We start from the raw sequence: 27,723 nt of genomic DNA, 5'->3' as shown, positions 1-27,723 counted from the left end.
GCGCCCTGTCCCCTCCCCGCCATGGGGCTCCGGGCGCTCCTTATGCTCCTGCCGCCGGTGCTGGCCGCGCTGGGCGGCCTCGCGGGCTCCGGGACTGGTGAGTGGGGTCGCGCGGCAGGGCGTCCTGGAAGGGACGGCAGCGTGCAGGGGTGGCGGGCTGCGAGGCGCTGCAGGGGCGGGAGGAGAGCTTGGGGCACCCTCGCTGGTGTGCGCGAAGCCCCCCCCCCCTCAGCCCCCCGCTCCTGCAGTGACCTTCCACAGAGGAGGGTGAAGTCCGGCATTCTGGAGGGGCCGCCGGCTGAGTCGCGGGGCCCCCTGCTTCTCTGCCCTTTCCTCCTTCCCCGCCTGCCCAGTGGGTGGAAGAGGTGGGCACAGCGGTCAAACTCGGCGTCTTTCCTTCATCCCACCCCAAGCGTGTGGGAGCGAGCTCTCTGCACACTGAGTGCAGGGCGCACCTTCTTCTCCCCCCCTCCAATTCCCCCCCACCCTCGCCGTGTGGTGGCCAAGTGGGATCCGCTTTGCAGCCCTGGTCTCTGATGGGACCCTCGCTCAGGGTTCCCCATGCAGCAGATTTAGCCTGGTGGAGGCCCGGGGCCTGGGGAAGAGGTAAGTCCCTCCGGAAACAGCACCCCCCCCCCCCCCGCGCCGGGGGCGGGGGTGGAGTAGGGGGACCGGGCTTGGGCCGGAGGTGTGGTTAGGAAGCGACTTCCCGCAACACTTGTTGATACCTCTCGGGTTTAGGCAGACCCCAAGGCAGAGGAGAGCTGAATCCGTGTCCCAGGGTGACTGAGACACCCACAGTTCCCAGATGGTGGCTGGCTGGGCGACTGGTTGGTGGCTTAGCCAGGTGTAGGAGGTGCCCAGCGTTTGTCAAACCGCCCGGCCTGCCGGCATGCTGATCTCTTGACAGGTCCTGGTTACTGGCCCTCATAGATTGAAGGCTGGTCATTTTAACTCGCGCAGACTCCTAGTCAAGGTGCTGTTAACTAGTTCGGAGGAGGTACCACTTAACTGAGTTCTCTGTCTTCCAGGAGGGATTCTCACCCACAAGATTTTTGCCTAACCTGGCAGAGCATCTCTGCAGGGATGAGAAGCCTTTGCTCTGGGTGGTCTTTTTGTACCACTCCTGGAGAACGTTTTAAGTTACTTGGGTTTTTTACTAAGCAGTGGTTACCAAGGCCCTCTGGCATGAAGACCTCTTTAGGATGTCCGTTTTAGAATAGCATGGGATCATTGTACTTTGTGTATTGACAGACTATGAGAAAGCTACCCTAAAATTAATATAGAAGTAAAAATATTAATAAGTGTCGTATTCATTCACAGCAATCGTCTACATAAGTGAAAAGTAATGTTTTGAGATGCATCTGTAGATGTGTAGAATCTCGATGCACACATGGTCTCAAAACTGAGAAGCACCAGAGCACCGTATTGTTCAAGGTGTGACTCACCTGGCAGTATGAGTCTCTGAGGGCTGACTGAACCCCTAACTGGGATCCTTCTGGAAGGATCTGCTGGAAGAGGCAGCAAAAGAGTTAACACTTTATGACGATTTATATGGTGGGTATACTGTGCCAAGTGGCTTTGTGGTCGTTTCATCTCTGACTCTTCCTCTTCTGATCACTTATTTAGTAGTCTCCTTCTATAGACCAGAAAACCGAGATCCAAAGAGAGGAAGTGACTCTCCCAAGGTCCTATTGTTAGTAAGCGGTTTCACTGAAATGCCAACCTATGTAGTCTGACAGCTGAGTCTGTGCTCCCATATTAGCGGTTGGTAACATCACTTGCTCTCAGTGGTTTGGGTTAAGCTAAGTAAGATTGCCTGGATGGTATGTGAATCATCGGCAAAGTTGTTAGCTACCCATTAGTAACCAATACTTTCTAAATATTTCATTAAAATATTTTTTGCCAGTCAGCTTTAGAAAAAAACCGTACCTTGAGCAGCTATGCTAAAATCGCTATGTTAGAGGGATACAAGTAAGACTATGAAATGGTCCCTTAACAAAGAAGCTGTGGTCTACACAACGACCTTCTGTTGTCAACTTCCATTACACAACTTTGCACCACTTTCCATTCCATATTGAAATTGTCCCAGGGAGTAGGACTGCACAGGGTTTTCAGTGCATCTTGCAGAGGCTTCTCGTATGGGCCATGTGGCTCATCTTTTCTAGGAACCAAAGGCTGGCTCTTTCTTTTTCAAAGTTATGACAGCATAATAAACTAAGTATAATCAGGCCTTCCTGGAGCCTCCCTCTGGGGACCACATTCTATAACAGGCTGATTTTTGACCATTAATCATTCAAGGTTGACAAACACAAGTTCATAACTTGAACAAAACTGAGAGTGTAAATCAATCTCCTGCAGATAACTGAAGACTTAACAAATGCTTATAACCAGCCTATGAGAGGCATTCTTATCAAGATAGTATGTAGGGACCTGCAATGCTAATCTAATTTTCGGATGTGTCTGCACATGCTTAAAAGTAAACTAGAGTGCCGTCTTTGAACTTGGACTTCTAAATGTGCAACTATTCATACTGATTGTTTAAGACGGAACCGGAGCGAAAGCAGTGCCTGTGTCTCTTTGAGCAGAGCGCACGCCAGCCCCTTATTCTAATGGGGACAGGCGATGGCAGTTCCCCAACTTTATACCACCTGAAGAACTATTTCCGATGTAGTAACGACTGCAGAAGTCATATGCGATTTTATGATACTGAATCCCCCCAAGTGTCTTCCTGAGTATGAGTTGACGGAAGGCCTTCTGAATGACCTCTTGACGGCAGCTTACCACGAAAAGGTGCTCCCTTGTAGCCAACGTAGCCAGGAACTCTCACGGATTTGCTTTTTTTCATCCAACGTAGACCAAGTGAGGTGCAACATGACGAGGCAAGCTGCCTGTGGGGAAAGGTGCATTCCCGTGGCCTGGCTCTGCAACGGAGAGCGAGAGTGCCCCGACGGAACTGATGAGCAGTGTGGTGAGCGGCCTCCCCGTGTCTGGACTCCTAGATGGGCCCTTGGGCTGTTGCCTGGCTGACGGTGCCAGGTTTGGTGGTTTTCCCTCTTAGGGGGTATCCGGAAATGTTGGGCCTTCTGGATTGTTGCAGGCTTTCAGTCGGTAAGCCTAGGGATGTAGGTGTTGGTAGCATTATTATCAAAATGAGTGTGGAGGGCTGGTTGGGATAGAAAACCCAGCAAAAGTCTGGCTTCTCTCCTTAAATTCTGGCTGAAGCATGTGGCAGTTCCTGAAACTGCAATCATACAGATTCCTGTATAGGAAACCTTGGCAGACCTCAGCGCACACAATTACTTGTAAATATATACAGTAAGTTAGTTCAGCTTTGCTTAGGGATTTTGTTCAACTAAAAGATATCTTTACAAATTGAGTATAAAGAAAACTACAAAACCAATAGAAGCCAAGTTAGCTACTTGGTAAATGTCTTCCTGAAATAAAGCTCAAACGGCTCTGTGCTAAGAGTGCTCCCAGCCCCAGAAGGGACACCTGAACACCTATAGATGAGGAGAGCCTCTTAACAGATGCCTCTCATCCTTGTGCGGTAAATATGGAGGGAAAAAATTCCTCATTAAAAGAGGAACTCCCCCCCCACCCCGCAAAGAACTTGGAGAGCGCTGTGTTCCTTTTCTGTACCCCACATGCACATTCCTGGACTGGTCACTTACTGTAACTAATTTAATGTGAAACCTTTGGTGTGAAAACCTGTAATAGGGCAGGTTAGAATTACATTTCATACTTGCATCAATGCCTTGTGCTCTGCTCCCCCATATACTTCACCCCACTTCTCCAGGTTTACTTGCCCAAAGGCATACTTCGAAGTATTTGAAGACCTAATTAAACCCCAAACTAACAGTCTCCAGGTTGTCTGAGTTCTTGATATAGTCTCAAACACCAAAGGGGTTTGAAGAAGCGAACTTGTAAAACTGTACTGTCCACTCCAGTGGCCATTAGCCACACGTGAAGATTTTTTTTAAGTTTATTTTGAGAGTGAGAGAGAGCATGAGAGAGTGAGTGAGTGCGGGAGGGGAAAAGGGAGAGAGAGAGAGAGAGAGAGAGAGAGAGAGAGAGAAAGAGGGAGAGAGAATCCCAAGCAGGTTCCACACTGTCAGTGTGGAGCCCGATGCAGGGCTTGAACTCACGAACTACAAGATCAGGACCTGAGCCAAAATCAAGAGTCGGATGCTTAACTGACTGAGCCACCCAGGTGTCCCCCACATGTGAAGATTTAAATTTATTTAAATAAATACAGTTCCTTTATCATACAAGTCACATTACAGTTGCTCCACAGCTACAGGAGACTGGTGACTACCATTTTGGGCAGCATAGGTCCAAAACGCTCTTCTGTAGTCACAACAGGCTTTACCGGACAACTGTGTTCTAGAAGCATGTTGGGGAGCATAAGCTTTATCGGGCTGCTAGGTGATTACCCCTGAGGCCGGGGTACAATGTGTTCTTAAGGATAACCTGAAAAGGACAGGCAAGTTCAGGATTGACTCAGTGGCGAATCAGGAATTAATTATTCTTTTGCCAATGACAAGACTTAATATGAAACCCAAATTTAAAAGCTGCGTGTGCCCTGACAAACACCTCTTCCTTTCTGCCCCCCGAATACCACCCCTGGCCTGCAGAGGAAGTATGCGGTGGACATCCTCAGGCCTGGCAGTGTGATGACGGGAAATGTATTTCTATTAGCTGGCTCTGTGACGGTACCGGAGACTGCTTGGATGGCTCCGATGAGGTTAACTGTGGTACGTACAACTTCGTGTATCTTCACACGTATTCTCTGTGTCTGCGGCATCGAGGAGCCTCCACAGGATTGAGCGTAACACACAAGTCACTAAACAGCCTTATGCCACACGGGCTCACTCCAGATATGGTCTCTGTTATTATAGGGGACGTTTTATCCACTTCTGTATTTTTGCAAAATGACCTAAAAGATTCTTGCCTCCGTTGCCTTTTTAAACTCCTCTGGGATGAACTTGAGTATACAAAGTTGGGGCCACACCGCTAATCGCTACCATCCCTTTCAGTTCTGGGTTTTCTATAGACCAAATCCACGAGCAGACCATAAATACCTGAATAAACGAGCAATACCTATGGTCTGTAAGCAGACCATAAATACCTGAGTAAACCTGAATGAACAAGCAAGTTCAGGGGCGCTGCCCCCCTGAGCCCACTCCTGCCTTTGACAGAGATACCAACAGCATGTCCTGGCCGAAAAATCCAGTGTCCGGGAAATTCTCGGTGTCGTGATGCTTGGGAGCTCTGTGACGTGCATAAGGACTGCGGCGACAGGCTTGACGAAGCACCGTGCTCCCCGAACCGTTGCCTGGCCGGGCAGTGGCAGTGCAGGAACAAGGTGTGTGTCATGGATAGCTGGAAGTGCAACGGCGTCAATGACTGCGGTGACTCCTCTGATGAGGAAGCCTGTGGTGAGTCCCCCGCCCCGCCCACCTCCCGGGCCTTGGCCTTTCGTTTAAAGGGGAAGGCTGTACTATGTGGACCGCTTTCTGCAAGCTGCGTTTCATTCCTGTGACCGAGACTTCCATCCTATATCTAAAAACAGGATGTTTCCTAGCAATAACTCGAGATTTAGTTATCCATGGAAACCTAAAGCAGTGCTCAAATAATAGCTCTGTGGTGGACGCTCTGAGCGTTGCCTCGAATGTTTCCACTACTCAACGTGGCCAATGCACAGAACACCCGAGCACCGGCTTATGAAGGCAGTCTCCTAACAGGTGCCTCCCGTCCTGGTGTAGTGAAGACGGGAGAGGAAAATTTCTCATTAAAAGAGGATTCCCCCCCACTGCCCTGCCTTACAAAGCACTTGATGAGTATTACGTTCCTTTTCTCTACACCCTCCCCCCCCCCCGCCCCCAACAATGTGGTAGAAACTCCACATTCTCAGTAAATCCCAATCCTACTTCAATCTTTCCAGAATTAAATCTGCAGTAGTGAATATATTCAGATTCTAACATTTTTGTAATGTTTAAACTGGCTTAAGAAGAGTCTTCCTTTAGGGCGCGTGTTAACTCACTGTAACACCATTTCAATTGGAACTACTTAATGCTAATTGAATTCAAATTCAATATTCTTTCAGTCCAGTGCCCAAGTGGCATAACATCCTTGTTATCAAGTCTTAAGTCCCAGTTCCCTGAAAACCCTGCTTCAAATGACACAACGTCCTTCCCTACCTAGACTTGCTTTGGGTTCTAGAAATACTGCGGCCACCTTACTGTAATAAGTGTTTCTATCACCCCTTCCCCCAAGTGCTGTCAGAAAAGAATGCTTTCCTGCCTCCACAGCTTCCTGTCCAGAAGGCACTGTGAGGTGTGACGAAGGGAAATGCATCCTGGAATCCCTGATGTGTGATGGGGAAGCAGACTGCGCAGATGGTACCGATGAGCCCACCACATGCGGTGAGGACCCCGTTGCTGGGTTGGCCCGATGCAGGGGTGGGGAGAATCGGACCAAGTAAGCCAGTGCTGCTTGGTAATCATAGGGTCTACACTCTGGGAACGCGTGGACTAAAACACCTATTAATCCTTCAGTGACGGCTCCATCCCAGGTTACAGGTTCCAAGCCCTGGTTTTGGTCTCCCGAGTTTGAGCCAATGTTACTCGCGCCATGAAACTTTGAGAGTTCTTCTCCTGTTATGGCTTTAGGGAAATAGACTAGCTAAATACCCCAAACCACATGGCTCCTAAAATTCTGGAGTAACGCATACTTTGCTACTGAGAAGCACATCGTGTGTTCAAGACCATATGGTGAATTCTCTAAGGATTTAACTGAAGAAAGACTTAGGAAGACTTTCCTGGTGAGGATGGAAACTACTGAGGGAAGCAACTCAAACTTTTTTTTTTTTGAATGTTTACTTGTTTTTGAAAGAGCAAGAGCGGGGCAGGGACAAAGAGAGGGGGACAGAGGATCAAAACGGGCTCCACTCTGACAGCAGAGAACCTGATGTGGGGCTCAGACTCATGAACTGTGAGATCATGACCTGAAGTCAGACGCTTAACTAACTGAGCGATTCAGGAGCCTCTCAAACTTTAATACCTTGCAGTTCTCACTATAAAAATCACTGTTGATTCAAGTTGTTGTGGAGGGAGAGGGGGCACCTGACCCCAGGCACTTTGTCATCTGTCTTATTTCCTCCTCAAATCTGGTATTAGATGTGTATAATGAAACCTCTTTAGTGCTGCTAAAGGCTGTGAAAGCAGCTTTCTACTAAAGGAACAAGTAAGATTGTAAAAGCATAAACAGTGGGACAAAGCACAGGCTTTGTCCTGTGTAGATAATTCACTGAAATTAATAAACTGCTATAAAGCTTCCTGAGGCAAGGGTCCTGACCACCCACATTTCTGGAGAAATTAAGGAAGAGGTTGCTGGCCCCTCTGTGGGCGGAACAATATGCCAACATGTGAAATTGTCTGGACTGTCCACCTAAAAATTCCTTTCCCCTGCTCCAAGTTTCCTAACTTTCCCTGTCTTCTGGTCTTTTCCCAAAGCCTCCACATTCCTAGGTCAGGGAGCAGGGTCAAAACAGTCATATGGCCCTTACACAGTGTGGGTCTTTGTAACACAACGGTTTATGAAATGTTTGATCTGTACCGTGTTAAGCCGTCCTGACCGCTGCCCTGTCTCTACTAGGTAAAAACTGCTCTCTGGCCAACGGGGGCTGTGAGGGGCAGTGCAGGGACACATACTGGGGAGTCCAGTGTTCGTGTGGAGCCGGGTGGCAATTACAGCCGGACGCTCAGAGCTGTGCAGGTCAGCGTTCATTTGGCTCATCTTCAAAGTTTTTACTGCAGGATGATGGATATGATATAAAATACACCAACTTAATCATTAAGTGTATACTCCAGTGGCCTCAGCATGTGCAAACATTACCACTGTCCATCTCCAGAACTTTGTCATCCTCCCAACAGCAACTCTCCATACCTGTGACATAATAACTCTGTCTCCAATCCCTGGAAACCTCTATCGACTTCCTGTCTCTATGAATTGGCCTGTTCTAGTCCTGCATCTAAATACAATCATGTGGTAAATGTCCTTGTGTGTCTGGCTTATTTCACTTAGCATGTTGTTAAGGTTCATCCATGTCCTAGCATGTGTCAGAATCTTTTTTTTTTTAAGTTTATTTTGAGAGCGAACACGAGTGGGGGAGGGGTAGAGAGCGAGAGAGAGAGAGTAGGGGAGAGAGAGAATCCCAAGCAGGCTCTGTGCTGTCCATGCAGAGCCCGATGTGGGGCCTGATCTCACAAATGGTGAGATCATGACATGAGCTAAAACCAAGAGTCGGGCACTTAACTGAGCCACCCAGGCCCCCCAAAATCTTAAGTCCAAATAATATTTCATTGTGTGTATATGTCTCATTTTGTTTATCCATCTGTTGATGGACACTTCCACGGTTTCTACCTTTTGGCGATTGTGGACAATGCTACGAACATTGGTGTGCAGATGTCTGAATCCCTGCTTTCAATACTCTTGGGTATATGTCAGAAGTGGAATCGTTGTATCATGTGGTCAAGTCTGTTTAACTTGAGGAACCATCCAACTATTTTCCACAGGGGCGGCCCATTTGATTTTTCCCACCAGCAGTGCACAAGTCTTTGTTTTTCCACATCTTACCATTCATTCTGAATCAGCAACACCCCCAAGAATGTTGTTAGGGCAACCTAGATCCATCTTCTGGGGTCTCTATATTGATGTTTCTGCTGAATTACACTTATGTGGATGGCAGTTCAACAGAGGCAGGGACGGTCTCTCCCAGCACCCAGTGCAGTGGTTTCCACATAATACGTGTCTAGTGAGCGTCTGAAAAGTAGCTCAAAGGAACAAAAATACTCAAGGGATTGCTCCTTGGTCATCTCTGACTTACGACTGTCTCTCATTAGATCTAGATGAGTGCTCCAAGGCCTACAGTCCTTGTGGCCAGCTGTGTCACAACACACCAGGCTCTTACTCCTGTGAATGTATTCAAGGTCACCAGCTCTACAATGGTACCAGTTGTCGAGTTACAGGTGAGCTCTGAGACCCTAAGTAAAGCCTAGCTCTTGCTGTGCCTTTAGCAGTAATTATAGATAGAAATACTATGGGTGATTCCCTTTAGGGTCTAGTATTAGAGAAGACTTTATTCTTTCCATAAAGAAGCTGCTATGACAACATTCCTTGGCCAATTTGAGTTTCAGTTGCTATTAAGTGTCTTTAAAATGACGTATTCTCTAGGCTATACACCTAGGGGCTCCAGAGACCCCACTGATAAAATCTTAACTGGGCCTGTGTTTCTTTAAGGATGGGACAGTTCATTTATTTGGCTTCTGTGTATGAGGCATAGAGAGGACGTCCGTTTAGGGTTGGGGGAAGGGCTGAATCTGAAATCAAATGGGCCAAGAGATTCCAAAGATTAGTTTGAATGTGTTGGAGTTTAGAGGAGGAATTAAGACTTAAGGTGGTCCCCTAGATCTCCTCTGGACACTCCTGAGTCCAGACTTCAGGGTAAGTGCATTTCAGCAGGGACAGCTTCTTTGGTTAAAGAGAATGGCATGAAAGAAAGTTTCAAAGGAATGTGTCACTACTCCTTTTCCAATTCTATTACAGATGATGCTGTTAAAATTCTTATAGCAGCAGATCGAGAACTTGGTGTCCTGGATCGAAGAACAGGCATCTACGAACCTCTTGTACCTATAAAATCGAGGCCTACTTCCGTTGCATATGATCTTGAGAGAAGCATGTACTTTTGGGTGGACGGAATCTTAAATGTGTTTGTCCTTGGGAAGCCAAACTCGGTTCTTCTCTATCCAGGTATATTTCTTGACGTGAAGAACCCTATAGCTTCTTAAAGCCACATCAACAGAGTATAAGCAGCCTGTGTTACTCATCTGGACATCTTCTGTGACTTCCTTGGGAATCATGAGAGTTTGTACAGTCCCGATTTGAGATAAGACTATCTAATTTGGCTCCATGGGAGCTTTGGTAGAGTCCAACTGGAGGATGAAGTCACTATTAAGTAGTCCAGAAAGTTTGGGGATGTGGGCTCAGGCCAAGGTTTGTCTCCACTCTATTACTAGGTATGTGACTTTGAGCAAGTTGCTAACTCCTTTGAACCACCGTCTGTAAGATGAAGGGAATAGCACTTGCTTCATTGGGTTAAGTGTGGGGGTTAAACCAGAGTTGGTACATGTGCGGAAGTGCTTAGCATTGTCCTGGGTGCCCAGAAATCCTCTGCGAGTGGTTAAGAGGTACAGTTCCTAACAATGCACCTGAGACTTCTGTAATAGATAGTGCCCCAAACTGAGGTTGCATTCTCTTTGATTTCTTGGTTAGGTTTCTGCTAAGATCTTTCTCTTTCCCTGCTGCACACTGCATATTGGACATAGCACATCTCTGGCCCTCCTTCCCTGTGTCCTATTTGCCTCATTGTGTAGCTTGAAATCAGAACATGTAGACAAGTTCGGTCCAAACCTGTGGGAACAGAACACTGTCTCCTGTATCCCCAGAACTTAAAACGGTGAACAGTGTCTCTTTGGACTGGTTCACGGGACAGTTGTATTGGGCGAGCAGCTTCGCAAGGGTCATCTGTGCTGGTTTAAGTGATGGCAGAGGCTACGTCAAAATCTTGGAAAAGGATCTGGTGCCAGAGCAGCTCATCGTGTTTCCCACAAAGAAGTAAGTAGTGTTTCTTTGAGACTATATCCCAAATCATTGGTTATCTTAGAAGTTTAAGTTGATAAGAGAACACTTCAACTTTTTCAACCTATTTGCTCCAAAAAAAAAAAAAATCTTGAGTTTAAAGCCTAAATCGAATGTTATGAGGCCCAACTTTTCAGTCTATTGAGTCTGAGGGCAGAAATCTCCTGCATTCTTAGCAGTGTGGTGATCTGGGACCTGTACAAGAGAGCTAAGGGGACCTGGCTGTTCAGTGGAGGGGACTGTTAACATCTTGCCCCTTTTACTTTTCTCAGGTCCTTGTATTGGGTAAATCGTGGTGAGAAAGGCATGAGAACTATTGAGACTGCAGGGATGGATGGCTCGGATAGGAAGGTGCTCGCAGCTGTAAACATGGAGGAGCCTGTAGGACTGACACTCGACCACGTGACCGGCAGGCTCTACTGGATCAGTGACTATAAAGAGGTACTGGAAATAGGTCCGGGAGAGAAGATAAACCGTTAAACCTGGGTCTTGGTATGACTGTGGGTAACTGCGAAGTTCTCTTTGGTCTTGCATCGACACTGTGAAATACTTCTGGCTGTGAAAACGGAGAGAAGCGAGCTAGGATTGCACAGTATCTTTAGGTAGAGTCTGATGATATCAACATAGGTTGGGAGACTTGGCGTGACTTCCTTTTTTTTTTTTTTCCTTAGGTTTATTGAAAAGAGAGAGAGGGAATGGGGAGGGGCAGAGAGAGTGGCGGAGAGAGAATCCCAAGCAGGCTCCATGCTCAGTGCGGTGTCTGATGCAGGGCTTGGTCCCATGACCGTGAGATCACGATCTGAGCTGAAATCAAGAGTCACTTAACCAACTGAGCCACCCAGGTGCCCCTATTGTGACTTTCTTAAATACTGCAGTCAAACTTGGCACTGGTAGTACAGGGCATATTCTGTGTCATGCCTAGGATGTAAAACCTTTTAAGATGGCAGACCACCTCCTTGAAATAACATAGTTAAGTACTTAGTACTTACTTATATTCCTATTTCGAGGTCTTAATATTACAGTTTGTGTAATGTCATTTTTGGAAGCATCAAACTGACAGACCAATATGACACGGTGGCCAAAAGCATAGGCTTAGGAGTCATTTTTTTTTAGACGTCAATTTTTTTTTTTTTTTAAGTAATCTCAACACCCAGTGTGTGGCCCAATCCTGAGATCAAGAGTTTCATGCTGTACCAACCGAGCCAGCCAGGTGCCCTGGGGAATCATATTTTTAAGCCTATCACATCAGCTGTGATTTTGGCAATTTATGGCACCTCTTTGGGCTCCCGTTGCCCTCTCTGAAAACAGCTAAAATGTTTTTCTTCAAAAGACAATCGGAAAATGTAGGGAAAGAACTTGGCACAAAGTCTGGATGCAGACAACGTGTTGTACAAGTAACTATTGTAACTTATCTGTGACCCGGTTTGTGCAAGATGCAGTTGCACCACTGGGTTTGGCATTACCTTCCGTGAATCCTAAGATGATTTCATCTCTGTCAAGTTGATAGCTCATGAAGATGTTAATCAGTGTGCATGAAAGAGGTGCACTGACCTCGGCATCTCTTGCTAACGGTACACTGCTCTCATGACTCTAACCCTTTAGTCCATAGAGACGGTAAACGTGGACGGCAGTGGGAGGCACACCTTTCCTGAGATCTTCTTGGAAGGTGACAATCCAATAGGACTAGCTGTATTTGAGAACTCTTTCTTCTGGGCAAATAAAATACGGCTGTTTCGCACTTCACCCCACACCCCAAAGGAGAGAGTGGTGCTGCTGAATGCTTCCATATCTGCTTTCTCTGTCCTGCACAAATCCCAGCAGCCCAAGGGTATGTCAAGGACTTGCTTTTGAAATGCTAATGCATCAGAATGTACACTAAACAGAAATGGCCTAAATTACTACCTTGGTCTGCTCTTGGAACTTGCTACTTTTTTAGGCAGGGAAAATGTTCTGGGTATTATTCCAGAATTCTATAGGACTTCTAAATAAGAGAAAATGAGAAAAATACTTTTCTGGGAAACTCCTTCCAAGCATGTACCTTGTGGTTTGTCCAAGTCCAATGTAGTAACCAGATTCTTGAAGTCTGAAATACATGAAACGGGGTAATAAGCTATTCACATAAGGGCTACAATAGCTTACTCACAGACACGTTAATTGTCGTTGACCTTAAAGTTTTATGCTCTTGATAGAAAGTTGAAGAAAGCCCAGTATCCCATTTATAGAAGAGTAGGAGTTAAAAACTTTTGTCAATCAGTAATTATGTGTCAGATTCAACTCAGATAATGGTTCTTACTGTGTCTGAGAGACTAACCAAAGTAGAGAACTGAGACTACTATTTACTTCTAAAGGAGTGTTCCTATAAGCGAGCTAGGCAGCATTTTGCCTTAACTCTGGGGGGAGAAGATGCTGGTGGTTGAAGCTTTATTGGCTTGAGCTTAACATGGATAAGTAATTGCCAGTATCTGAAAGGGGATTGTGGGAGTTTAAAGGTCAGCATGCCTAACCTAGAAGGAAACAAGGATACTGGGATTCCTCTTAAGGCAAAACTAATTTAATTCCCCTTGAGTCTTCAGTTTTGAACTAGTATATGGAGAATTCTGAAATTGTATCTAATCTATTTCTCTTTTATAACAGGCAGATACCCAGAATGTGCTCCAGGCTCTTGTAGCCACTTATGTCTCCTGTCCCCCATCCATCCCAAGGGCTATAAGTGTGTTTGTCCAGAGGGAATGTTTCTTTTACCTTCTGGTACATGTAGTGGTAAGTATGCTGGGTGAAATGGGTTTGGCTCTGGGAGTCACATTCCATGGTAGGCCTGGAAATAACGTGGCTTCCATTTTGGGACCAATCACTTTTGCACTGACAACCTTACTTTGGTTAAGTTTCACTCTCAAAGATCTTGATTAGTTTTTTAAGTTGTGTTAAAAGTCCATAACCTAGAACTTCCTATTTTAACCACTTCTAAGTGTACAGTTCAGTAGCATTAGGTACGTTCATATTTTTCTGCAGCCATCACTACCATCCATCTCCAGAACGTTTTCATCTTCCTATACTGAAATTTTGTACCCATTTAATAACTCCCCCTTCCTCTCCTCCTCTGCCTGCCCCTGGACGACCATTCTACCTTCGGTCCGTATGAATTTGACTATTTGAGGAACCTCATTAAGTGGAATCATACAGTATTTTCCCTTTCGTTGCTGGCTTATTTCACTTAGCATAATACCTTTGAGGTTCATACATGTTGTAATAGGTGTTAGAATTTAAAAAAAAATTTTTTTTAGTGTTTGTTTATTTTTGAAGGAGAAAGCGTGAGCAGGGTAGGGGCAGAGAGAGAGAGAGAGAGAGAGAGAGAGCGTGAGAGAGGGAGACACAAAATCCCAAGCGGGCTCCAGGCTCGGAGCTGTTAGCACAAAGCCTGATGCAGGGCTCGAACTCACGAGCCATGAGATCATGACCCGAACTGAAGTCAGACGCTTAGCCACCCAGGTGCCCCCAGAATTTCTTTTTAAGGCTGGATAACAATCCATTTTATCTGTACTACATTTGGTTTATCCATTCATCAATCTGTGGACATTTGGGTTTGATTGATTTTTAAACTAGAAAAACATAGTTTACACCATTCAGTTTTACCAGAAAATTTAAGTTGTATAAGAAAAGTAGTCCTCCATAGTCTTATAACTATTATATGTTCTGGCTTCTGTTTGTGAGCAGAGAGTCTATGTCAATATTGTTAACGTAAAGTCTTCCTGCTGGTTTTGTCTTTGAAATATTAAGGCTACATGCTCCATTGAACCCCTCTATCCAAGTTACTTTTTCCTAAAGAACATTGAGGCTTTAAGAAGAAGACATGGTGGGGGCACCTGGGTGGCTCAATCGGTTGAGCATCCGACTTCAGCTCCAGGTCATGATCTCATGGTCCGTGAGCTCAGGCCCTGCATCGGGGTCTGTGCTGACAGCTCAGAGCCTGGAGCCTGCTTCGGATTCTCTGTCTCCCTCTCTCCCTGCCCTTCCCCCACTTGCGATCTCTCTCTCTGCCTCTCAAAAATAAAGAAAACTAATAAAAATTTAAAAAAATGCTATAAGTATGTTCACGTTCTAACTACCTTTAAAGAACACAATTCTCAGGGGTAGCCACTGAATGCACTCATGGTGTATATAATACACTATTGTGCCAGACTCAGGACTTGAGCTTAAATCGTACCTTGAACATTATATATCCAGTTAAGTTCCCAAGTAACTTTTCTTTAAGTGGGCAATTGAATTTAAAATCCTTTCTACTGAGACTTGAGTGCCACGAGCAATGATTCGAGGACATTACTGAATGAAATGGGGCACCACCCCAACCCTAATCCTCCTGCTTCTGTGTGAACCTTTCAGCAGAAAATCCAAAGGGTTTGTGCCTTGGGAAAGCTGATCAGCACTTCATTTGCCCAAATGGCTCCCTTCTCTAAGAAAGCTAGGGCATTTGGGTTGTATGTGTGCCTCAGAAGCTAACTTGATAAGACCCCTTTCTAGGTGTACCTCAGCTGGAGGGATTGCTCAAGAAGGGAGCATTTGGGCATACCTAGCAAATGGCCAAACAGTAAATCTCCTCTTTCCCTTGGTAGAGTTAAAGGTGGTGTTTTCTTCTGGCAAACGTCTCTACTTGTTGAAAGTTGGTTTTATGGGAACTGCTATAGAGCGAACCCTGGTTCAAGAGCATCCTAGGAACATCTATTTACTGGATATTGACTGGAAAAGAAACCTCATCTACTGGACAAATGCCCAGGGACGTCTGTTCTTCTCAACTGGCTATTCGGGAGAAAAGCGAGAGATTTGGACAGAGCATACAGGTAAGTTGGGTGGCTATTTTGGCTTTTTCCCTTTATTTTCTGGCTCTAAAATTAAGTAGAGCCAAAAAAAAAAAAAAAAAGGTACCTATTCCTGATCTGAATCCATCTTAATGCCAAAGAATTTTTTTTATTTTTAGTGTTTGTTTTTGAGAGACAGACAGAGTGAGAGCAGGGGAGGGGCAGAGAGAGAGAGAGAGAGGGAGACACAGAATCTGAAGCAGCCTCCAGTCTCTGAGCTGTCAGCACAGAGCCCGACGCGGGGCTCGAACCCACGAACCGTGAGATCATGACCTGAGCAAGTCAACGCTCAACCAACTGAGCCACCCAGGCACCTCCAAAAGAATGGTTTTAAACTAACTTACATATGAAGTATCAGAGTTACCCTTATGCTTAGGAGAGCTGTGCAGACTGTTAAAAGGCTACCATGATTTGGCAAATCCGGGGGTCAGTGGTTTTTTGAGATTCTATTTTCCTGGCCTTAAGTTTGGGTAGGACAGAAATAGACCTCAAATCCTTCAGTTTTGCAATGCAGATTTTTTTCTTGCACTAATTTAGAAGTGATTTGCAATGCAGATTTCTGAGAGAACTAGCAAGATATTTTCTTACCATGGTAATATATACTTTCTCTTCTCTCCCACTCCTGGGTGCTACACCCCAAGCTTAGTGCCCTGTGCTCTGCCTAATGGCAAACATCTACTTTATAAAAAGGAACTGAGGCTAGAGCTCTAGGGTGAGTAATTTGATTTCCGGATGTTCCCTGCGTACTGTAAGTACCAATAATAAGCTTTACTACAAGCAGTGCTGTCCTGAAAGACGTGCTCCCGGGACGTCCTTCAGAGCAGTGGACTCTGCTGAGTCCTGAGGGCAAGCACAGTGCCTGGTGCCTTGCAACTTCCGGTACCTGCCCTGGAGAACTTTCAGGAAAAAGTGAAGCGGGCAGTGATCTTGCAATACAGCTGATGGCTGTCTGAGGAAACTTGTGGCCTTAAATTTCTTCCCATTTAATTAAAAATGCCACCTTTGCTCCACTGGCTAATCTTAGCTAATAGGTTTCAGTGTTACAATGATTATATCAAGGAATTTTAGGAGACTGGCAGTTTTACTTGAGCTGGGTTCTCGTGTGGAATACTGAGTCCTTGGGGTAGGTGGCTCTGAAATAATAGGAAAAAAATACACATATCTGACCCTGGTTACTGGCACAGAGCTTTGTAACTTCCTGAGTGATAGCTCTGACACAGAGCTCCTAGGTCCTTTGGGGTTTCCTGGGCGAGAGGAATAGCTTTGGCTTGAATGAGCCAACAATGCAAAATTGAATTTAAGGTCCATTTCCACAACTTAGGGCCAGAAAAACTTTAAAACCCTTATCACTGACCCTGGGAGGCTGTTAACCAGAAAGACCAAGCCATGACCAGAAGCTTAGACCTCTCAGCCCTACTCCCCATTCTCCGGAGAGGGGAGGGGGGTCTGGAAATGGAATCAGTGCTCAGTCATGTCTATGTGATGAAGCCTCCACCTGTGTGCCGGAAGGGAGGCAAACCTCAGGTCCACGGGAACAGAAGCTCCTGCTTGTGGGCCCTTCGGATGTGGCCCTGTGAATCTCTTCACCTGGCTGTTCATTTGTATCCTGTATGCGCTAAACCAGTAAGTGTGTTTCCCTCAGTTCTGTGAGCCATTTGGCAAATGATCAAATTTGAGGGGGTTGTGGGAACCCTGATTTAAGGCCATTGGCTCAGAGTCCGGGGACAACCTGTACTTATGGTTGGCATCAGAAGTGGGGGCAGTATTGGGACGGAGCCCTTACCCTGCGGGGTCTGATGCCAACTGCAGGTAGATGGTGTCAGAACTGAATTAAAAACATTTTTTAAGAATGTCCTACAATTTAAGTTTATTTATATTTTGAGAGAATGTGGGTGGGGGAGAGGCAGAGAGAGAGGGAGAGAAAGAGAATCTCAAGCAGGCTCCTCAACACTGTCAGCACAGAGCCCGATGCGGGACCCGATTCCACAAAACTGTGAGATCGTGACCTGAGCCGAAACCAAGAGTCGGACACTCAACCGACTGAGACACCCCCAAGCGCCCCTGAATTGTAGGACGTTCTCGTGTTGCAGAATTGCTTGGCGTCGGGAAACCCCACATGTATCTGGAGAACAGGGGTATGTTTTTCGTGTATGATGGCTGAAAGCTTGACAAAGCCAGGCAGGCCATTCACAGCAGGGAAAGGGCTGGTTACCTCCAGGATGCCTCACAACCCAGCTTCCAGCTTATCCTCACATCAAAGTATACTAACATCAGTATTTTCTCTTGAATGCGTTAATCCTGTCCTACTGAGAAGCAAAGCTGGTAAATACAGTTGAGATTGCTAATAAAAAAAATGGGAGGGCTTCAAATCCTCTTTCAGGAAAGAGTGTGTGTCTTTAAGAACCTATGTAGAATCACTCAAAGAACATTCCATGGTCCTGGCAACTGGACACTCAACCTTGAATCTGCACGGCACCACTTGAAACTCATGCCAGAGAGAGCGCATCTCCTGTGCAGACGTCAGAGCCCGACAGAGAAGAGCGAAGCTGGACCGGGTGTGGCCAGTCTGTTCTTGCTAACTGGCCAACCTTAAGTCCCTTCTTTCCTGGAGTGAGACTTAAGGAACATGGGGACAATTCTATGCCAGTTTCTCCTCATGAAAACATGAGGAATAAGGGTGCCTGGGTAGCTTAGTCAGTTCAGTGTCCAACTCTTGATTTTGGCTCAGGTCATGATCTCACAGTTTGTGACTGGGAGCCCTGCGTCAGACTCTGTGCCGACAGCACAGAGCCTCCTTGGGATATTCTCTCTCTCTCTCTCTCTCTGCCCCCTCTCCTTCCCCCCTCTAAATATAAATAAATAAACTTAAGAAAAGAAAACGTGAGGAATATTAAGATATGCTCCTACCCTAACACCCAGGAAGTGGGAAAAACTAACACACGTTAAGCCTGTGGGTACTGGCTTCCCCATTCTGGTACCACGCCCCAGTTCCATGCCTTGTCGGTTTCTCAACCTTCCTGGTAGTTAACATTTGAGTTCTTTTTTTAAAAATTTTTTTTAACGTTTATTCATTTTTGAGAGACAGTGGGTGAGCAGGGAGGGGGAGAGAGAGAGGGAGACACAGCATCTGAAGCAGGTTCCAGGCTCTGAACTGTCAGCACAGAGCCTGACGTGGGGCTTGTACTCACGAACCTTGAGATCATGACCAGAGCCAAAGTTGGACGCTTAACTGACTGAGCCACCCAGGAGTCCTAACAATTGAGTTCTTATATATATCCCAGCACACCACCGGATATTATATTAAGAACCAGCTTTCTGGAGGTTGGGGGATATGTTCATATATATATTATATATGTTTCTAATAAAGCTGACTGGCATAAAGGATGTGACATTATTTACAAATAATAAAATAGACGACATTCTTTACTGTAAATTTCATATAGCCACACGATTTTCAGATTGGCTACAGATTCAAGAACTCAGAATAAAAAAAGCAGTTTATAGTTGCAATTCAATCAAGATTTAACACAATCCAACTGTGAATAAATGCTTGATTGCTATCTGATTTGGCAAAGATGTCCATGCCATCGTTGAGTGAATATAGTCCTACTGCAGTGTTGTTTGCTACGTGTTTCTATAAACAAGTGAAAAGTGTAGCAATGGAGACTAATTGGAATTAGTTTATTGACACAAAGGACTTATGTATGGAATTGGATAATAGTTTTCAAGGACTAGAAAAATATCTTCCCAATTTTTGTGGTATTTAAAAGGTAATGGCTGTAGATGTGACACATGTAAGTTTAATTTGCAATATTAGCATCTTTCTCCGCTACTTCAGCCCAGACCAGGGGTTTTCAACCTCTTCCTCTGAAAGGCCAGTTGTATCTGAAAAGATACAACAGTAGAATGCCCAACCAGCCGAAAACATGTACTGTAGAATGACCATGGTGTGCTCCACCAAATTTTATGAAAACAGACTGCAGGCTGGAATCCGCCCAAGGGCCGTTGTTTGTCAGTCCCTGGACTAGAAAACAAAACCTAACACAAAGCCCTGATGTGCAGCGTTTGCCAATTTCTCTGCTTGAAAATACTCCCACGGTGCCAGATTTCAAGCTACCAATGTGATGTCTCTTAACGCCGGTGCCGGTGTGCAGTAACAAAACGCGGGAAAATAAGTGATGAGTATTTTAGTTTTGTTTCAAATACAAGCAGGTTTATGTAATTTAGTTTCAATAATGACCTTACCGGACAGCAAATTTGCAGCATCCCTGAATTTAACAACTGGCGGTTACAGGCTCGTGCAAACTAGCTCTGGCACAGCGCTAGAAAATACCCGACACAGTGGGGCACCTGCGTGGTCCGGTTGGTTGAGTGTCTGACTTCAACTCAGGTCATGATCTCACTGTTCTTCGGTTCGAGCCCCACATCTGGCTTGCTGCTGTCAGCCTGTCAGTGCAGAGCCCGCTTCTGATCCTCTGTCTTCCTCTCTCTGCCCCTCACCTGCTTGCCCTCTCCCAAAAATAAATACCTTAAAAAAATAATAAAATACTGGACACTGTCCTAAGCTTTATGCATACTAACTCTAATCCTCAACACTGAGAGAAGCAGTGTCCCTACCATGCATTTGTGGAAACTGAGGCACAAAAATTAACGGGCACCTTATTTTGGAACGTGTTTCAAACAAGGCGATCTGACTCGCTAGCCTGACACTGCTAACTTTTATGCTATACTGCAGCCCAGTAGTAGGTACTATGTAGCTTAGACCCGGACCAATTGTCCGGCTATGGTGAACGGAATGGGAGCAGGGAGTGCTTCGTAGGGTCGTGCCCAGCGGTCACGCTTAGAAGCGAACGCTTTGTGGCTTTCATATACTTGGTGCCTATCATGTCTGTGTCTTCTGGCTGTGGGTCACGTCCCTATGTGTCCATCCCACGAATGACCTTTGATACCACCGTTGTGGTTTCCCTTTAGTCTCTGCTTTCCCGCAGCAATCTCAGTCCTAGGCACTTGACATGTAATTGATTGATTTTCATACTTAACCGATGAAGAGGGATGTGAATCCAAAGTTGCAGACCTGCATTCAAGTGTCAGCGTTGCCACGTAGATCTCTAACTCCTGAAAGGTGGTGAATCTCTCCCTTAGCAGCTGGTTGTAAGGGTCACATGAGCTGGTGCTACAGACAAGGTGCTGGATCCAGGATAGGTATGATGGGACTCAGATGAATGAGCCATGTAGGCTTGTTAGGAACCAGTCTTTGCATCCTAATTGTTTCCAGTTGAGTCCATCCTTAACTCGAAACTTAAGACCATGCATGAGTGTATTTGAGTGTCCTTTGTAATGGAAGTTCCTTCTCCTCCTTACAGTCTGCTCAGCAAATGTGGACGTATCCACTGGGGACTTGTACTGGCTGCCCTGTGACAGAAGTGCTATTCAGAAGACCAACATTACTGGCCCAGACACACATACCCTTTACAGGACAGGCAGCATTATACTGCATCTTCTTCTCAACTGGCCAAAGAGGGTGATCTACTGGGTAGAGAGTGGGAAACATTTGCAAAGTATGACCCTTGATGGCAAAAGCAGACAGGAAGTCTGGATGGGCACCTGGACGGCCGACACCCATATGGCCTTAGACCTTGGCTCATCTAGCATCCTCTGGACTACCAAAGGGTCAGGTAAGTGCAACACCAAGCAGCACAGTTGGAAGAAGCTTGGGACGGGAGGTGGCGGGAGAATCTTGTCTCAGCACAAGGATTCCGGCCATTTTTAGAACTAGCTAGACCCAGGCTCAGATTCTGACTCTCGTAGGCAAAGCTGGGACCCGTGTCACTTACCTCACACTTGGTTCCATTTGTAAGTCTGGATTCTTGACTTGAAAGGTAGTAAGCTTCAGAGCTAATATGCTTAATAGCTTTTTGTCCAGAATCTGTTTCTGTTCCCGTGAGTGGAAGTAACAGAACCCAACTTCCATTGCAAATGGAGCAGAGATGCTTCAGCTACACTTGACACCAGATAGGGCCTCTGCCTCGCGGCTGTTGACGGTCCTCTCACCCAGAAGCCATCTCTAGCAGCTGGCGCCTGAGCGTGTTCACAGACCGCATGTGAGGCAGTAAAATCACACCTGATGCTTCCATGTGGCAGATCTCACTTTCCTGGAGCTTTGAACACTTTCCTTGGACTTATTTTCAGTTGGGGTCATTGAACCTCAGTTGAGTGGTGCCCATGACCCCCCTTGCCCCTGCCGTCACAGGTTGCATGTTCTCCGTCAGCTTGTAAGAACTTGACTCTTCCTTAGGGTTGCAAAGTCTGAGCCTCCTAAAAAATAGAACATACGCTTTGAACAAGGCCTGGAGTGACGGCATTATAGCGGCCCACGAGCCCTACCTGGTGACCGTGCACAGAGGAGCTCTCCTGCTGTGGAACAGGAGGATGCCGGAGCCCTTCTCCGTGTCAAAAGAGCCAGATGTAAGGAAAATGATCATCCTGGCAGAGAATCAGCAGGTTTCAGGCGAGTCTTCCTGTGTGGGGTCATTCTCCGAAATCCACTTTACCTGCCTCTTGTCAGTGTGTTTTCAGAGGAATCTTATATTGGCAGTTGTCCCGACCCACAGGTCAGCAGGCCTTCTCCTAACTTCCCTATCCTGGAAGAGTAAGAAGCTGACACGTTTCTTAAAATTTGCTAAATGACCCAAGACCCCGAGCAAATGCGTAATAAACCTCTGGCCGTAAAGAGATCCATTTAATTTGTTCTAAACCACTTTCCCAGACAGGTTTTACCAAGGAACCCCCTTCCTCCAGGCAGCAACATCTTGCGGAGCATCCTGTGCAAAGCTGCTCTGGGGCTGTGGGTACCAGGAGAAGCGGTTCTTTCCTGCTGTTGAAGCTGTACTTGTAGTTCAGATTGCCCTGCTTAAGGCTGGCTTACCTTTCTCTCTTCACCTATGCCTTTGGCCTGGAGCCCAAAAATCTGATCCTGGATCTTGCAGCAGAAAAAGAAGAAATCCTGTCACAGGATTCAGGGGGCTTTGTCAGCAAGAGTGGCCAGAAGTCCAAAGGAAGGGTAGAAACAAGGAGGGCAGAGGCATTCTGTCCTCGATGTGCCCACTCCATAGAGATCTCTCCTCTCCCTCTTCTGTCTGAACTGCCTTACCTTTTGATTCATTGGTTGGTTTAGCCTGATTTTCAAGGCTGAGAAACATGAGGCATAGGAACCTATCTCTTAGGGAATAAAGTGTGCCAAGACAAGGTGAACGTTTTGGTAAAAATCCAACTTTGATTATCCTACAAACTGATCTGTTGGGTTGCTGTGCTAGTTGTTGAACGTACTAACTGGTAACTTTTAGAAGTGAAACTGAAACATCACAACAAGGGAGTGTCCACATTATGCTGCTCCCTGTCCCAGATCACAAGACGCTATAGCAGGGAGCCAGACAGAACAAGTCTGGCTGAAACTTGATTTTTTATTCCTAGCATATGGCGTCAGGCAGTGAAAAAAAGTCGGTAGGCCTGAAAGGAGAAAACAGTTGGCCGAAATTTGAAGCCATTAGACGATGGGCCAACGCAGCGCATCTAATCTAAGGATCTAGGCTTTGAGTCCATCTCCCTGCTTGTCCCGATGAGGTGGAGAAATGGCACTACCCCGCCGTGACGTGGTTTTGCAGGAGGGGGACAATGGGAGCGCATCTCTGTTGCTGAAACCTTAGGGACTGATTTCCTGAAGCAACTGTTTATTCTAGATCCTGAGTTGGAAGGGGCAGCCACAAACGGCCCCCCCGCCCTTCTTCCGGCACCCCCTCTGCTTTGCCCCCAATCCTCTGTCCCCTGTCAGAACGGAGAGGAATGCGTCTCTCAGGAGTACCTCTGCGATGGCAAACGGGACTGTCAGGATGGCTCGGATGAAGGGAACTGTTCCCACTTCTGCAACAGACCAGGTTTGTCACGGTCTCCTGTCTAGTCCTTTGTGCCAGGCATATGACGCCACTCTGGCCGGGCACATGCTATGAGGTACCATGTTTATATTCTAATCACGCTTTGCTTTCTTAGATAAATTGTCATCAATAAAGGTCAGAGTCTGTCAGAATGTGGATTCTACCAGTATCCGTTTTATCACATTGAAGGCAAATGTTCTACTGGCTGTAATTTAACTGGTGCTTCCTTGCTTCCTCATATTTGCATAAGTGTTCCAGGATTTGCCTTTAGAAAGGCTGAGCCATAAAGTGAGCTAAATAGACCACTTGTAACAGATTTGGAGTGTCCCAACAAGTTTTTAAAGTAACCAAACCAATATGAACGCTTATGAAACAACTTAGTTCAGCTTGTTAATATAATTGGCCTGAGTACTTTACTAAAGCTTGCTCATGGATTAGATAAGCTCTAAAGCTCACACAAATAGGATGCAAACTCCAGGATGAGGGGGAGTTCATCTAATTTTATATTATTTTTTTTTTTAAATGTTTACTTATTTTGAGAGAGAGAAAGAACAAGAGCAAGGGAGGGGCAGAGAGAAAAGGACAGAGAGAACCGCAAGCAGGCTCCATGCTGTCAGCGCAGAGACTGATGCCCTGCTCGAACCCGTAAACCGTGAGATGATGATAGGAGCCGAAATTGAGAGTCTGGCGCTTAACCGACTGAGCCACCCAGGCACCCCGAGTTAATCTAATTTTAAGTCTTCAGTATGACTGAGTATATGATGAGAGCCTCCGGTCCTTTCCATTTTAGGAGTCTTCCAGTGTCTGAACAGAAACCAGTGCATTGAGGGGAAGTACCACTGCGACGGAGCTCAGCAGTGCTCTGATGGGTCCGATGAGCTGGACTGCTGGGAGCCCACTGAAGACTGTTCTTTGCGTTGTGACAACAAGACCCGCTGTATCCCTAAGAGCTGGCTGTGTGATGGCAACCCAGACTGTTCTGACAGGAAAGACGAACAAGGATGTAGTAAGTGCCATATGGCTCCCTTGGAGTGTTTGAAAATGCATTACGGTTGATTCTCCTTATCTGTGATAGTTATATTCTATAAAGTTGCCACAAACACTGAATAAGCAGGTGTCACATCATTGCTCGTAGAAAAAAATGCAGGGTGAGGTTTCAGAGAATCTATCGCGATAATATTTTTGTCAACCAATCCATGTGTAACCTTGTTTTAGGAGTATTGCTGTTTAGAGACCACTTGATAATATATTGTTGACTCATTAACACTGAAGTCAGAGCCAACAGCATTTTAACTCATGCCTGAGCAAAGCTTATCTCATACATATATTTTCTCTGTAAGGCTTCTTGCACTCATGAATGCTAGACAGCCTTTCTGCACTATACTTGGGGGCCTATTTAAACAGCAAAATCACCAAAAGTACAAAAATGTGGGAAGTATGGCCCTAAACAGACTTCAGAAAGGACACTTGTTTCCAGTGTAAGGACCAAAACAAGCAGGCAGAGCACCGCCTTGTTTGATCGCAACTGGAAATGTGCGTTAGCCAACACAAATGTTTTGCTGCTATATATGTGCATCTTTTTTTCCTTAAGTTTATTCATTTATTTTGAGAAAAACAGAGACTGTGTGAGTGGGGGAGGGGCGGAGAAGAGGGAGAGAGAAAATCCCAAACAGGCTCTGAGCTGTCAGTGCAGAGCCCGATGCTGGTCTTGAGCCCGTGAAACCGTGAGATCGTGACCTGAGTCGAAACCAAGAGTCGGACATCTAACCGGCTGAACCGTCCAGGTGCCCTGTGTATGTGTATCCTCAGATGACCAAAAAAGTGTGGGAGCACAGATTTAGGAAGGGTGTTACAAATTTTGGCAAGTAGGCGAATGTGCAAATAATCTGCAAATAACAAAGATGGACTGTACTTACCACAAAGTGAACAGACTAGGACGGAAGGTTCCAAGTTGGAGGGACAAGATTCCCATTAGTGGGAAACCAGTCTACTTGACAGCACATTTCTTGAGCTAGAATCTCCCTCCTTGAAGATTTTAATTTTGATCCTAGATTTTAAATTTGATCTTCTCATGTGGTGGGCTATCCTCATCTATAGGTGTTACCACTTCCCCTCTTTTTTGTGGGGTACATGATCTTTCTTTTTAGTCTTCCCAATGACTTGTTCCAAAGACCTTGATCATTTTGTGGGAATAGGGTAGAAGAGAGATTTTGGAGAAATTGAAGTGGGCAGAAGAGGGAGCTGGTCGAGGTACCATGATGGATTTGAATGTGGAGGTGACTGGGTAGCCAGATGATATGACTGTATTCGTGCGTATGAGAAGAACATTAGGAGGAAGAACCCAAGGTATCATTTACTTTTCAATACATATTTGTGGTTTTGCCTGGGATCTGACCTTTTTTCTTGAACCAAGCAACTTCTGTCTGTAGGAATGGAGCCCATGAACAGAACATGTAGGGTATGTTGGATGTTGTAAGAGACTTTCTCTTTTCGTGGATGACATTAAGGTCCTGCAGGAGAGTCTTCCTCCCCAGCCTATCCCAGTGTCCTTCCACATGTCTCCATCCGTGTCCTCTAGCCCTTGTTCTCCAAGATAGGATTTCTCCGGGCAACCTTAGTAGGCCTTTTCTGACCTAACACTGCTCGAACCACCTTTGAGGGCCAGGGTTTAGTTCCCAAGGTGACAGCAGGAGACTGAAGAGTCTTCAGACCATTTCTTTTGCCATCAAACTGCTTCCACCTCTGGCTGAGTTCTTACCTAAAGTTCTCTTTTCCAGTTCATGCAAAATGCGGCACACCTGAATTTCGATGCAAGAGCGGCCAGTGCATATCTAATTTTCTGCGCTGTGATGGCAATCAAGACTGCCTGGACCACTCCGACGAAGAGGGCTGTCCTGTTGCTTTGCCTCCGCGGTGCCCGTCAGGGGAGGTGAGGTGCCGGAGGAGTGGAGAGTGTGTGTCGGCAGAGTGGCTATGTGACCGTGACGTAGACTGTGAAGATGGAACCGACGAGAAGGTAGTGTACCCTTCTTCAGAAAAAACAGACTCCTCGGGGCACCTGTGTGGCTCAGTCGGTTAAGCGTCAGACTCTTAATTTTGGCTCAGATCATGATCTCACCATTAGTGAGTTTGAGCCCCATGTTGGGCTCTGTGCTGACAGCGTGGAGCCTGCTTTGGATTGACTCTCTCTTTCTCCCCACCCCCCCCCCCACACCCTGCCACTTTCTGTCTGCCCCTCACCCACCCCAAATAAACAAACATTAAAAAAAACTTAGGGGTGCCTGGGTAGCTCAATTGGTTAAGTGTCTGACTTTGGCTCAAGTCAAGATCTCTTGGTTCATGAATCTGAGCCCCTCGTCGGACTCTGTGCTGACAGCTCAGAGCCTGGAGCCTGCCTCACATTCTGTGTCTTCCTCTCTCACTGCCCCTCCCCTGCTCATGCTCTGTCTTTCTCTCTCTCAAAAATAAATAAACATTAAAAAATATTTAAAAAAAAAAAGCAGCTTAGAAGAACAGATTTCTCCTCACAACAGGAATACATGCTTCCCTCTAGAAAAGTTGAGAAAATACAAGAACAGAGAAGGCTCTCCTCCTTACTGCTCAGAAAGTTACTCGTAACTACATTGAAGTGTCCAAAGTGAGAAGATCTCCTGTTGAAACAAAAATGTTTAAGAGGTTTTTATTGTAGGTTTTCAAATGTTCGGTCTTAATGGCTGTGGCTTAAGGGTCCCACTCAGAAGCTCTGCTCACGTGTCACCATGAGGGGCACTGAGGCTGCCACGTTGTATGCGAGGTGCAGCCTGGCTAGAATCCTACGGCTCGTGTTGGACCTTAAGAAAGTACTTACTCCTGAGTGTTTTTTCCCTCATCTGTCAAATGTGTGGAAGATGTGGCTGCTGGTACCCGAGGGGCTGAGAATGCATCTGAAGGTTCGGGGCTACAGCAGGCATACAGATGTCCCCTCCCCTCTTGTCCCAGATCTGAGTGTCCAAGTCAGATTAGGTGCAAATTGGTGCTATAACTTTTAACATGCTAGGGTGTGGGTTTGATATGGTAAAACAATCTAAAGAAAGTTTCTAGAGCACATTCTTATGTTTCTTTCTTTTACTTAAAAAATTTTTTGATGTTTATATTTGAGAGAGAGAGACAGAGCATGAGCAGGGGAGGGGCAGAGAGAGTGGGAGACACAGAATCCGAAGCGGGCTCCGGGCTCTTAGCTGTCAGCACAGAGCCCGACGAGGGGC

The 27,723-nt window shown here is 46.1% G+C and overlaps 1 protein-coding gene across 3 annotated transcripts; it reads left to right on the top strand.

Annotated features, from left to right (window-relative positions):
- On the top strand, positions 1-24,370 carry LOC102959817 (low-density lipoprotein receptor-related protein 8-like). 3 transcript variants are annotated; one of them, XM_042983107.1, is made up of 16 exons: positions 1-97; positions 2,858-2,971; positions 4,638-4,757; positions 5,202-5,441; positions 6,315-6,428; positions 7,660-7,779; positions 8,907-9,032; positions 9,610-9,813; positions 10,509-10,677; positions 10,974-11,142; positions 12,304-12,529; positions 13,336-13,461; positions 15,309-15,533; positions 20,915-21,226; positions 21,847-22,016; positions 23,288-23,588. In XM_042983107.1, exons 1-16 carry the CDS (start codon positions 22-24, stop codon positions 23,552-23,554), a joined length of 2,778 nt encoding a protein of 925 aa, XP_042839041.1. In that variant the 5' UTR covers positions 1-21; the 3' UTR covers positions 23,555-23,588. The 3 variants fall into 3 exon arrangements, with proteins under 3 accessions (XP_042839041.1, XP_042839040.1, XP_042839039.1); XM_042983106.1 differs by lacking the exon at positions 1-97 and adding an exon at positions 24,270-24,370 and having other exon boundaries at positions 2,565-2,971; positions 23,288-23,482; XM_042983105.1 differs by lacking the exon at positions 1-97 and having other exon boundaries at positions 2,565-2,971.
- Positions 24,371-27,723: the final 3,353 nt, after the last annotated feature.

This window comes from Panthera tigris, chromosome B1, assembly GCF_018350195.1.
Source record: "Panthera tigris isolate Pti1 chromosome B1, P.tigris_Pti1_mat1.1, whole genome shotgun sequence".
Taxonomy (NCBI): domain Eukaryota; kingdom Metazoa; phylum Chordata; class Mammalia; order Carnivora; family Felidae; genus Panthera; species Panthera tigris.
The sequence above is the reverse complement of the archived record's forward strand: the minus strand, read 5'-3'. Positions and strand labels throughout refer to the sequence as shown.